This window comes from Dromaius novaehollandiae, chromosome 5 (assembly GCF_036370855.1).
Source record: "Dromaius novaehollandiae isolate bDroNov1 chromosome 5, bDroNov1.hap1, whole genome shotgun sequence".
Taxonomy (NCBI): domain Eukaryota; kingdom Metazoa; phylum Chordata; class Aves; order Casuariiformes; family Dromaiidae; genus Dromaius; species Dromaius novaehollandiae.
In genome coordinates this window covers 45277049-45290202 of record NC_088102.1, presented here as the reverse complement: position 1 = coordinate 45290202, position 13154 = coordinate 45277049, and the positions used below count along the sequence as shown (strand labels likewise).

At 44.3% G+C, this 13154-nt stretch overlaps 1 protein-coding gene across 1 annotated transcript; it reads right to left on the bottom strand.

Annotated features, from left to right (window-relative positions):
• Positions 1-2231: 2231 nt before the first annotated feature.
• F2 (coagulation factor II, thrombin) lies at positions 2232-13138 on the bottom strand. Its single transcript, XM_026093159.2, has 14 exons — positions 12979-13138; positions 11876-12039; positions 10128-10152; positions 9874-9924; positions 9262-9367; positions 9052-9182; positions 7049-7345; positions 6544-6657; positions 6148-6274; positions 5363-5530; positions 4846-5019; positions 4547-4725; positions 2942-3012; positions 2232-2533 (listed from the first exon to the last, which is right to left on the bottom strand). Exons 1-14 carry the CDS (start codon positions 13055-13057, stop codon positions 2393-2395), a joined length of 1827 nt encoding a protein of 608 aa, XP_025948944.1. The 5' UTR covers positions 13058-13138; the 3' UTR covers positions 2232-2392.
• Positions 13139-13154: the final 16 nt, after the last annotated feature.

Below are 13154 nucleotides of genomic sequence, written 5' to 3'. Positions count from 1 at the left end.
TTTTGCTGTTTGTTCTGTGGACAAGCAGGTTCTGCGTTAGGGTTGTTGCTAAATCAATCTTGCCTGATTACAGTAAAAACATGGCTTTGAAATTGGTACCTTCGTACAACGGATCTGTGCCAGAGCTTCTGCAAATAGCTGAAATTTTTCTCCTTTTACAGGATCCCTAGGCTGGAGTTGCGGTTGATGTGTAATACTGCTTGGTGCCTGTGGTGAGTTTGTACACTGTGGTAGCAGGTGACTGGCAAGTGTTCTGCATCCTGTGTTGATTGACATGTTGCAATTTATTGCTCTGCCACTTTGGTTTAGTAGTGGTAGTCTCTTACCCTAACTTGAAATGATCATACCCTTTTTTGTGGAACTGAGCTGCATGACAAGTGAAGGTTTTGGCCAGACTGGTAAGTGCTGAGGTATTGTGCATGTGCAGCAGGGATGTTTGTGTTGGCTGGCATTGGAGATAATGCTGCTACCTCTCAATTACCAACTTCTTTTTGAAACTTACTGACATGTAAGTGAAACCATATATTCCTTTACTGTACCACATCCAACAGACATTCTGAAGAGACATTCTATCTGTTAGTTAGCTCAGGATGATAAAATAGCAATGCCTACAAACTTGCATATAATGGTTTTAAGTTTGAAACTGAATTGGAAATGAAGCACAGGAGTAATTGAAGAGCGAAAGATAAAGTTATTTTTTATGGATGAGTTTTTGCTGTGTATCTCTGTAGTGCTTTGTTGGACTCAGTATCCTGGGAGTGCTGAACTAAAACTTGTGCACATAAATTAATAAAGCCTAATCTTTAGCCCAGAAAATACTTAAATAACATTAAACTGAATTTCAAAGATGATTCCTCTGTATTGCTTGTAATGAGTCAGTATTGAGAGACTTACTCAAGAAATGGTATGCTCTTGATTCCCCTATATTAGGTATGCAGCTTCTCATGGACTTTTAGATAATATTGACAGGGTGAAGGCTAAGCACTTAAACACTGGAAGGGCTGAATTTATTTGATGCCTGTGGTTATACATTTGGCTGGCTTTACACATTTGTGCAACTTGACCACTTGAGGTTTCTTTTTTTGGATATCTTTGAGATTGCTTTCATACTTTCTTTGTGCAATCAGAGGGGGCTTTCTTCAAGTTTGTTCCCAAATTACCCATTTTCAGGGAGGCAGACAAATGCAGTAATTGATCAGTAACTTTGTTTATATCCAACTAATTTCAGGTAGTTATCCCCTTCCATCATTTTTTTTCCAACTCAGTCATTCTGCTTCATAATACTCTATTTGAAGCACAAGCAACTTTGACTGTTGCCTGCTTCTGTGGCTCGATGGCAGTGTGAAGAATGAGGTGTTCAGGACTGTATGTCATACAGAGCATGGGCAGTTTCCAAATCCCTGACTGCTTTAGGAAAATAGGGCCTAGCAATTTGGCTAGTCAAGTGTACTTATTTACTGCTGTACTGCTGGGTCCTCAGTGGTCCACAGATTGTTGTTAAAGGGTTAATGAAAAACTTAATGCTTTTTCTGAGGGTGAACCCTAAACAGGCCTTATAAGACAAGTGAACAGGTATAGTGCCAGAAGCCTCTCTTTGAGGCTCTTTGACAGTGCCCGTGCACAAATTGCTCCCTTTTGAGTATATCTATGCCAGTGGAAAATACACTTCCAGTATTCAGCAACACCTGTCTTCTAGAAAGTTATTGCCATGCAGTAATGGAAGTGCTTCTTAGTCTGTGCAAACCTGTATTTCTCTGTAGAATGAGTTGCAAACATTTGGCACTTGTTTAAGACACTAACCTTGCAGGGAGGCTAGTATTTGTTATCTGCAACCATAGCTGGTAACGATAGCTTTCTTACCAAAGTGGGTTATAGTTGCTGTGCTTTAGACATGTATTGGTGTTTTGAATAATGCCATAATTGCTGTAGGGTGATCATCTCTAGGACATTCTCAGTTCAGTTTCTAAAACAGAAGGTGAATAGACAAAGGGAGAAAATAGACAGTGCCTGAGGCCAGAATCTTGTTTACTGTGCTTTGTCTAAGGTCATAATCTGAGGTTTAAAATCTGCATCTGTTGTAAAATCTGCATGTAGGCGTCTGATGCTTACAACTGATAGAAAGGGGGAGAATTTGTTCAAAGCACAGCAGGTAATTAGTAATACAACTCGTGCCTTTCTGTTTTCTCCTAACTGCTTTGATGGTATAGATTCAAGTGCAGCTAAACTCAGCATTAAAACAGAAGGAAGACTTTATTTTTTGAGAGAGAACACTTTCCTTTGTCAAGATAAATTCCTAGAACTATTTTACTTCAGAATCTTCTATGCTTGTGTTTTTAAAAAGTGGAGCACTGCAGCAAAACTGAGAGAGCAAGCAAGTGAAACGCTTCCTTTATCACCCATGTCTTTCGATGGCTTTTCGTATCCACTTTTTCAGACGGAATACGTGGGTATAAAATCCATATTTATCGTCTCGGTCACAGCCTTCTCCCCATGAAACTACTCCCACTTGGTACCAGCGATTGTCATCTGGGCTCTAAAACAGAGAAAAGTAGGATTGGCGCACAGAAGGAGTCTTTCAGGTCTGAACCTTGTAAGTACCCTAGTCTGCTCAGTGATGGATACTGCTTTGGAATTCAGACTGACAGCTTACCAGCTATGAGATAACAGCCTAGCTTGCTGGAATGATTTTGTCTCCATTCTTAAAAATTTAAGTGGGAAGCAGCTATCACTCTTAAATTCTGCAGCTGGTCTCTGTATTGGCTGAGGGCTCAGTAGCGGGATGATTGCAGGATGCATCTTCCTGGTTGCTTGGCTTAAACATGATAGGGTTTTGCTTCAGCTGCTCAGCAGTCTCTGCTGCTGTTTCTTAGACCATTACAGAAGTTCAGCTCAACACAAGCCTAGCTCCATTTTTTTATGACCTTGTACTTCTTGAACATACCTTCATTACAAAAGGTCCCCCACTGTCCCCTTCACAGGCATCTCCTCTCTTTGAGTCTTCAGGACTATACCCTACAGGCCAGAAGAAGAAAGTCAGATATTTGACTGTAGGGGGAGTAACTGGTCTTTTCTCATGGTCATCTTTTTCTCTAGAAAACTACTTTGTTTTTAATGTTATATGTAAAAGAGCTAACTCTGCTTCTGTCTTTGCAACATTACTGATTCCAGCACTACTTTGCCACCTGTTGTGCTCTCGTTCCTGTCTTGTTTCTTTTCTCAGGATTCCCTTAGTGTCAGCTGCCACCTTGTTTGCAGCAGTAGCTTGAGCTACTGTGCTTTCCTCTTGTTTTACAACCTTCTGTGTGTGTGCAGGATTCCATGTACCATTCTCTCATTCTATTCACTACTGAGACAGATTATTCTCCTCTATTTTTTTCCTTTCATTCTGCAGGCTATGCCTTTTCCCTCTTCCAGCTGACTGTGTCCATCTTCCTGCAGTCTCACAATAATGAGGAAGGGCATTTCACTTTAATTCCTGATGAATTAAACAATATCTTTGCATTTTTTTCGTCACTTGTCTCCCTTGTGCTCCTGTATATCTGCATTTCAGCTATTTTTCAAGAATATTGTCTAGAAAAAAAAACCCCTAAGAACACTGTTGTCAGCGTGCTCTGCCATGAAATTGATGTCTATCCTAACTCCAGCAATTGTTTGTGTTTAGATGCTTTGAACACCACAAACTGTCAGAAGTTGTTAAAGATTTGCTTGCAGGAACTGATAAAGGCTGTGGGAATAAAGAATACAGCAGAAAGTATTATACCAGTACGTAGATCCACAATGTGTTTATATCTTTAATTCTGTATTGCCTTCTTGAGAGAGGACAGAAGTATGTAGTAGTAAGAGATTCAGGAAGGTGCAGCAAAGGAGAATTGGAGGCATGGAATGTCTTCTATGTTAGGAGAGATTAAATAAAGTGCTTCTTAGCTTGGAAGAGAAATGATAGAGAGCTGTAAGAGATCTATGAAATAGTATATGATATGGAGGAGAAATAGTATATGATATGGAGGAGAAATTTTTTCTGAAGAGATGGGTACAGATGTGTACCTCTGTTTTCAGGAAATTTAACAGAACATGAGGAATTACATTTTTCAGACAAGCCATAACTAATCTGTGAAGCCTGTTGCCACAGAAGTTGTGGGCATAAGTATGAATAGGTTCCAAAGGACTGAGACAAGTTAGTAGAGAGTGGGTTGCTGATTAAAGTAGCTGGACTATGGCCTTTGACTAAGTAAGTACCTAAACCATTTCATTTCATATGTGCTCAGTTCTTACACAGTTGTTGTTGCTGATGTATAGCAGAGTGGTCCCATTAGGCTAATTAACCTGACATAGTGTGGTGTTATGAACTTTACTCATAGTTCTAATTTTTCCAGGCTTCCTGTTGTCTGAGAACTGAAAAGTGGGTTCTTATCGTGGGAAAGTTACTCTTTAGGAGGGCAGTGTTAAGCTTATCAGAAAGTAACCTGGCTGTGCGAGCCCCGTCAAGAGCTCAAACCCTTCATTTTGAGGGTGTGGCAGTTAGCCTTGTGCCTCCAGTGCCACTTACCTGCACAGAACATGTTGTCAGTGACTCTGACTGTGGTGGATGCCTTGCAAGTGTCTTGGTCTACAATGGGAATGTTGAGCTGTTGCAGAACTGTGGGCAGGTTGCTTGGGTTAGTAGCCCATGTCTCTTTCAGGTTTCCCCAGCCAGTTACCCGCCCTTTGTAGCCTGCCAGCATCAGCCTGTAGAAGGAAGCATGGTTGTAATCACACTTATTGCAATAACGTTCTCCTGCCTGGCTCCCTTGCTGCAAATAGGTTTTTGTAGCCTGTCCTTTTAGAACTGTGATACCACCTCCTCACCTCTGCACAACCTCTCTGGTAGGCAGGCAGACAGGATGGATGTAGTCACTGAAGATGACGGGTCTCTTCAGGTGCATGAGTGCAATGTCTCGGTCCATGTTCTCTTTCCAGTTGTACTTGGGATGGATGATGATTTTATCCAACAGAGCAATTTTCTCTTTGTTCTTTTCATATCTGAAATTGTTAGGAAGGAAAGAACTGTCTGTACAATAGCAACTGAGAGCCGCTGGGGCTGATGATACTCTCAGATGCTTTGTACCCTCTGAGAAAATACTCTCCTCTTAATTAAGGAGTGCCCCTTTAGACCTTCCAGGTCTCTACCTTCCCTTTCATTTCAACCTTAGGGATCAGCCAGAGCAGCAAATGACAACTCCATTAGATCCCACTTTTGAGAGGCATGCTGCATATACTTATATATATTTTTTTTCCCTTGTATACTGAATGATATCCCAAACTTATTTTATCTCATTACTCTAAGAGGAAGGCTAGTTCACTCTCACTTCTTCCAGGCTCTTACTTTGCCCTGAAGTGCTTGCCAATCCGCACCAAGATGTCATTTGTAGTTAAGTTCTTGTCCCAGGGTGGATAATAGAGACAATGAGCAGCAGTCAAGATCCAGCTGTCACTGATGAGGCTGGCACCACACAGCAGCTCTTGAGGACTCTTTTTGTAGAGCATCACCTGCCTAAGAGACAAGGAAGGCAAAAGACTTAGCAGTGATTTTGACCTTGGTGGTTGGATGCCTTGCAGGTATCTTGGTCTACAATGGGGACATCAAGCTGTTGCAGAACTGTGGGTAGATTGCTCAAGTTAGTGGCCTGTGTCTTACCAGGACTAAAGGTTGAAGCAGAACTTGCAGTGAACCGTGAAGAGAATTGTGCCATATTGACACAGAGGACTGCCTAGGTGGCTCTCCAGCAAAAACTTCCCTAGGCTTTCAGCCCCAAAACTGAAGGTATGTTCACTGTACTAGGCAATTCTACCATGTTTCCTTTACCTGCAGAGCTTTCTCATCCTCTTTCCTCCAGCAAGGCTGGAAGGAGGGAAGAGATGGAGATGAAGATGAAACACATCAGCACTTCTGCTCTCCCTGGCAATTGTGCACTTGGCTCAAGAGGAGAGGAGGAGTTTCTTTCTAGCTATTTTAGTGCTGCGCTGTCAACTTCCTGGAGAAGCTGTGAGTAGAGGTGATGTTGACTGCATGCTCCCTGACACAGGAGGGTCACACACTCTTATTTCCTCCTGCTTGAAGGGAAGGGAGGTGCAATTACCTAGGAAGGACTGTAAGGGGATATTGCTTACCAGGGGGAACTGCCAACCTCTGCATCATCCCCGTACACAACTCTGCTGCTCATGTAGGACTCCAGCAGCTCCTTCTCACTTTTGTCCTGTATCTTTTTCTTCTCAAATAGAGGACGAATGCCGCAGTCTGAAAAAACAGGCAATCTGGCTTAGTTACTCTACCTGATTCACAATGGAGAACTGCCTGCAGTGAGCATGCTCAGCTGGAATAACCTAGGAAGAGAGCTCCTACTAGCTCCCTGATCTGTAACTGGAGATTAGCTTCTAATGAACCTTTTAAGGAATTTAAATGCAGTATTTGGCAAGCTGGTGTTTCTGAGGAACAGTGAGTGCCCTGTGCAAAGAAGCTGCACTTTTTCTACAAACTGTGATGCTGTGTCCAGAGTTCATGCTCACCTGCTTCACCTGAACCAAAAGTTTTTTCATCAAAGAAAGTTTTGAACTCTTGAGAAAGGATAGTACGTCCTGATATTCCCTCCAGCCGTTCGTTCCCATCCTCCAAAGAGCTGTCTGCGAAAGACAAAGACAAAAATGGTGAAAGGCCTAGCTGCAGGTTTCCATCTTTATCAGGAATGTAGCTGTCCCTTTCCACATCCAGGGGAATGATGAAGGAATGATGTTTCAAAGCTACTGCCATTTTTTAATGCTTATTGTATAATGAGCTACGCAATATTCAGGGTTTTTTATAGAAGAGCACAATGAGGGAAAATGACAGCCACGCATATGTATGGCAGGTTAGTACATACGATATTTGCACAAACAACTTTCACATGTGTAGCACACCCACTTCCTCATCTCTGCCCCCCTTCTTTAAGCCAGGCCCTTCTTCACAGTAACAGATCTTGTTTTTGCTTGTCCCTGCCTTGCAATGTGCATACCCAAACCAATGCAGGCTTCTCACCACAGTAGTGCAGGCTACAGTATTCAAAGTTGGGTGGTTCATCTGTGACACACCAGACACCTTCATCATCTGCATCAGGATTCCTGCAATAATTTTCCAGCAGCTTCACCTCTGTGATAATGTTTTTTCCTTGGAGCACCTCTCTGGCCTTCTCAGAGTTCCATGGTAGACACTTATCCCCAGAGACAGTGACTGAGAGGGTTCCAGTATAAAGCATGCCTTTTTCTTGTTCACATGGCTGTGTTGAGGCTGGAGGCTTGGCCCGTGGAGTGAACTCAACTGTGGTCCTCTCCTCACCTGCAAAGGCAGAAAGCTGTGACCTAAGCTGTAGCTTTGAGCTAGGAAATATTGGTGTTGAAATCTGGGCCTGAACTCCTTCACTAAAGCCCACAGTTTCCTGGGACATTCCGTCATGTTTGAGAGCTCCTGTGCTCCCACAGGCTGCTACTCTTTAAGCAGTGAGCCTTATTGTGTGTCATTGCAGTGTCAGAGGTGCCTCTTTAAACAGGAGGTAAGAAGAGGCTGGTACTCCCTGTTGTGCTTCTCTGTCCCTGACATCTGAGTGGCACGATGTTTTGTTCCTTTTTAGGGCATCTTTTTTTAACCAGCTCAAAGGCTGGGGACCTCAGGCATCACAGCACTGCTGATTTAGGGCCTCCAGTGCTGCCTTTTCAGATGTGTAACTTAGCACTGTAAAGGCTCCCAAAACATGGTCATGTTACTAAAATCCCAAACTGAACTTCTGTCAAGATATTTCTTCCCTAAATAATGAGAGAAGAGTATTCCTGCTAGTCTTTCTTCACTTCTTTTTGCAAGTCTTCCACTGGCTGCAAGCTCTAAGTAGAATTTCCTGGGTGAGTGGGCACCAGGTGATCTGTTCTGCAGTAGCTGCTTGACCCTAAGCTGCCAACTTCTTGAGCACTGTGGGAATCTCCATGTGAAGAGAAACCCTCTGACTACTCATTTTGGAGTGCAGCTGGAGCCACTCAGCAAGCAGCAGTCAGCTTAATCAGGGAGGCTGATTGTCTGTGACATTGATTTTATGTCAACACGATTGCAGTGTATGAGAAAACAAGGCTTTTCTAGTCCTGTCGGATATGTGTATGCATAACTGTAACAGTAGGTTACTCTGTAGGTCTGAAACTAGCTGGTGAACAGAGATGGTCTTAGATGGCTGATCATCCCAGGGCAGAGCAGTATTTCTCCCTTGATTTGCCATATGGGAGAGAGGGGCCATGTTAATAATTTTATTACTTCAGAACACCTCTTGGTCGAAATGGTTGCTGACCCCTTTGATTTTCAAAGGAGTTGAAGCATGCTGTTGCCTCTGCTTTTGGAAGCCAAGCTGCTGCTGTGAGAAAGTGTTCTGCTTTCTACTCTCTATCATTTCTTCTGAGACAAAGGCCAAGCCCCACAAGAGGCAGCTCTGTGTTGTTAAGAAGGAATGGGAAGGTACAAGTAAGTGTGCGAGGATAGTTTTCCATCCTGCCAAGTGAGAGAAGGGCACCTGCTCTCCTTAACAGGAGAGGGTGTGTAACAGTGCTCTTCCCTATGAGTGAATGTTTAAGATGGACATTCATACACAAATTGAAGTGGTGTTGTCCTAAAAGTGGGAATTCTGACAAAAAAAATACAGTATGACTCACTACTTTCATAGTGTCCTGGTTTAGAGGCAACTGAATTAGGATTTTGGAGTGCTTCAGGTTGGCAAAACTACAGCAGACTCCATGGGACTGTTGATGCCAGATTTGATCTAGATTTAGATTAGTTTGGTCTAGAGAAAACAGCGTATTAGAAGGAACCATCTGAGGTAGACAGATGGGCGACTCGGTGAAGGTTTCTCTTCAGCCCCTCTTAGCCTTTAGGACACAGGTCCCTTACTCCTAAGCACGTATGCTCCTGTAAGATCCCTCCCTCCTAAACTCTCCCCTTCCTTGATGCATTTTTACTGTCAGCCTTAGTGTAAGGAGTTCCCTGTCAGTAAAAGGCTTGCTGAGGCATACCACACACTGGAATGGGACATTCCTCCCGTGGCACCGTTGGGTCTCGGGTGTAGCACCATGGGCCTGCTGGGTTGTTGTCTGGATTCCTGCAGTAGTTCTCAATGAGGTTGGGATGAATGGTGGTGTTAAATCTATAAGAAAAGGCTTGTTAGGTAAGGAAGGCTGGACAGCCTGGAGAACCCTTTAGGGATATGAGGGAGAAGAACTTACTTAGGTATATGTGGATATTTGCTTGTCCACATTTGACATTCAATCCCTGATTTGGTGTGACTAATTGTCCCCTGATAGTTCTGGCCCAGACCAGTGGAGCAGTTACCTGTCAAAATCCCAACGCAGGGTAAGCTGGAGCCAAGGGACATGGAGGTTATGTTTTTCAAGGTCAGAGGTGCCATCCCCTTTAATTTTTACAGCATATGTGTGCAAGCATAGACATTTTCTTCATGGGATGGGAAGGGCACACAGCTTAATCTCTGCCTCATCAGAGAGAGAGAGCTCACCCTGAGGCTCTGTACCTTGCTTTGGCTGTAGGTGCAGGCGGAAGCAGTTCCGACAGGCTAGCTTTTTCCAGAGCTGGACTTGGTACTATATCATAGGGAAAGGGTGTCTACCCTATACTATTACAATGGGGAGTTAGGCTGTTTGTGAAATGTTCAAGGGGGAAGTGAAGAGGAAGAAAGGACTTTGAAACTGCCCTCAAGCTATTTCTTTCTAATCTGAGGGCCTCACCAACTTCAGATTTTTCTTCCTTATAATCTCTGCAGGAAGCAAGTTTCTGGTACTCACTGTATCTGGGAGCTCATAAGGTGAACATGAATTTCTTACCTTCCAGACAAGCATCCAGAACTGTCCTGGACATCCTTATGCCCTGACATGCTAGCAGAACAAGAAGAAAGAAACCCATTATATGAAAGGAATCTAAATAGGTATCAAGGTTTGAACCAGTTTTTCAGGGACAAATGTAAGTGCTTTGTCCTGGAGAGTGGGCCCTTCTAATAGAGTAGGGAATAGGCATCTTTGGGATGCATTCATGCAGCCTGAAGTACAGCAGAACACCTGCAGAACTTGAAGCAACTTACCTTGGTATTTTGACCAAAACTTCTCCTGAAAAAAAAAGTATAAATACTTAAGAGTAGAGACACAGAATGTAAGACCTTCCTTAACTGCTGCAATTCAAATCCATAGGAGAATGCCCCATCACAGCAAATGAAGCAAATTAACCTAGGCTCTGCTGATATCAAATGCTACCCAACAAAGCAAAAATCTGCTGCAAAGCTGTATTCCTTCTCATCAGACTAAGGAAACAAATAGTCTGTCACAGCTCTGCCCTAAATAGGCAGACATTTTGGAGGCAACCCACTGAACTTCAGGTGTTTCTGTTTCTGAACCACTGCAATACCCAGACATCAGATCTCTATCGGATCCAACAGTCTGAAGGCTGGAAACCACCTCATCTGAAAGCCACTGTCCCTAGGTAAGTGGACATCGAACAACTCTGTTGAGGAATACTAAAATAGTGGCTTCTGCTTAGCTCCTTTCTGTTCATAACCCTGGATCTCCCAAACTACATGTTTTTATCCCACCACAATGTAATGTGCTTTGCTTTATGCCCTATGCTGATAAAAGGCAGTACCATAATACAGCAGTGTCCCTGTGATGAATTGACCTAATGTCTGCAGGTGTCTGTACCACTCTATGAAAGACATTTTTGATTGTTAATCTGTCCTGAGCCTTCATTTTTATAGCCTCTGTACTGACCTAAAACGGGCAGGATGTGCCAAGGGAAATTCTTATGCCTAACAAATGCAGAGATGCAAACTCAGTGCAACCAAAGATCAGTTACTGTGCAGGAACATTTGCTATCCATGTTAGGCTGTTAATCCAGCAATGGACCATCTAAGGAGAGACTTTGATCACTTTTTATGGATTTGAGGCTAAGCAGACTAACAGAGAGGACTGGCATTTCTGAAAAAGGCCAGAGATGCTTAGAGAAGTTCTCTCAACATGCAGTGGAAGCAAAACCTGTGCTACTGTGCAGAAGTCCAAGGAATTGGACCTAGAACTTCTAAAGGCTGGTAAAAGGCAGAGGATACTCCAGAGCAGTGAGGAAACGGAGGCCACAGATCATGTGCAGGTATTGCTCAGCTCTTTAGATCTACATCTGTCAGAGATATCATGCCTGAGAGTGATTGCATTAGAAATACTCTGTAGCGCTTGTATCTTGCTGGCTTAAACTCTTAAATGTTCATCTCTTTACCACTGTATTTTCTGGAATGTGGAATTCAGCACTAATACTGGTCTTGGGGCTCGGAGCGTTTCCCAAAAGGATGCAAACAGAAATTTTGCAGTGAGTGGGTCCAAACGCCGCAAAAAGGGACAGTGCCAAAGCTTGAGCTCAAAGGGGCTTGCAGCACCTGCGCTCAGTATTTGGCTGCTAAGCCAGCTGTTCTGTGAGTGTTCTGGAGGGCCACTGGGGGCTGTGGCAATTAAAGATGTGTGGCACCATGCTGAAGTGGAAGGTGCAGTTTGTGACTGATGGCTGAAGGAAGGCTCTTTCCTTTTCACTTTGTGCTTAAAAGGGGAGGAAAAGAATCCAAGCTTTGAGAGGCATTCCCTGGAGTGGCTCCTTCTCTCTCTCAGAGGGAAACTCCCTCAGGAAGCCTACGCTCTCCCTAGGGCGTACACACACATCAGCCTCAGCTTTGTATCCCAGAACTCTGGCTTACAACCCCCCAGGCCCTGGCTGTGAGTGTGGTATGCTGGTCTCTCACTACAGGAGCTGGTTGAGGGAATGTTTCTTAAGAGCACCCATAGGGCGTGTACATACCGTGCTAACAGTGGATTCAAGGGCTTCAAAGGCCTCCTCGTAGCTACATGTCTCCTCTAGGCACTCTCGCTCCAGGTTGCCTTTAAGCATCTCTTCCAGAAATCCCTTGTTGGCACGTCGTGGGCGCTTGAGCAGTGACAGTGCCTGCCCCTTGTCCAGGAAAACTACCAAGTCAGAACAGTGCCACTCAAAGGGATGCTCACAGTGAGAGGGCCCCCATGTCTCTTCTTGTAGCTTTCAAAAATCACACTCAGCTGGTGTGACAGTCCTGCAGCCCAGCCCCCCTATTCCACCATGTAGTGGTGGTCCCAAGTCCCCACCCAATGATCAGTGCAGTCTTTCTATAATCTGTCTGTGGGGGTTGCTTTCATATAGGCACCAGAAGTGATGGGAATCTTCCATTATCCTTGGCAAAGCAGCTCTGCTCATTTGCAGTTAGAGAGAGGCTTGTTTGCCTGAGCTTGCTCTTGCTCTGTGCCAACTGCTGCATTCTGTCTTGCTGACCTCAGACTGCTGCAGCAGGTGCAGTTTGATTCTGTCTTCATGTTCAGAGACCCTGCTCTCAGACCTATAAACAGGGCTTCCCACACACAGTGATGGGCTTAGATTAGGAAAAGATAGATGGAGTAGAGACTGTAATAAAAGATGAGGAGCAGCGAGCACAGGAAAGCTACGTATTGCAGATGGCAAAAAGTGGAGATGAGGGCAGGCAGAGGAGGAAATGGAGAATTGCAGCCCCCTAAGTCAACTGACTAACTGTAGCCCAAGAAGGCCCACAGTTGTGCCATGCAAGATCCTGGACCTAGCCTTGTCCCCCTTCCCTACCACCTGCCCCGTGGCCCACAAAATCCACTGAGTTGTTGTCACCAGGCTTTTCTGCCAGCAGCTGGAGGCTGCTGCATCCTCTCCTCAGGAAAGCCCTATGCTTGTGCTGCTGTCTGAACCCTTTAATTTCCAACTTACAGCTTTCATAATCCCCCCCTCCCCCCTTTTACTTAGCGAGCCTCCCACAGCCTTTACTCTTGAGAAGAAATAACCTCATTTTCCTTCCTTCCATCACCCAGTGGTACTGCACTTCTTCTCCCTGAGCTATTGAATCTTACCTCCATCATGGCTCAGTGTGAGGTGCAGAAGGCTGGAAAAGAGCAGGCCCCTCAGTATGCTGATTTTGTTGTGCGCCATGCTGTACAGCCCTGGCTGCAGGGGAAACGCAAGGGGAACAGAATAAGCGGAGTCACAGCCCTGCTAGGTTAATATTGAACCAAAATGAAGAAACAGG

Coding starts and splice junctions, on each gene's coding strand:
- F2 (XM_026093159.2), bottom strand. CDS start 13,057: ATGGCGCACAACAAAATCAGCATACTGAGGGGCCTGCTCTTTTCCAGC. Junction 9,925..10,127: donor GTTTTGGTCAAAATACCAAG/GTAAGTTGCTTC, acceptor TTGTTCTGCTAG/CATGTCAGGGCATAAGGATG. Junction 2,534..2,941: donor GGGGACCTTTTGTAATGAAG/GTATGTTCAAGA, acceptor TCTCTGTTTTAG/AGCCCAGATGACAATCGCTG.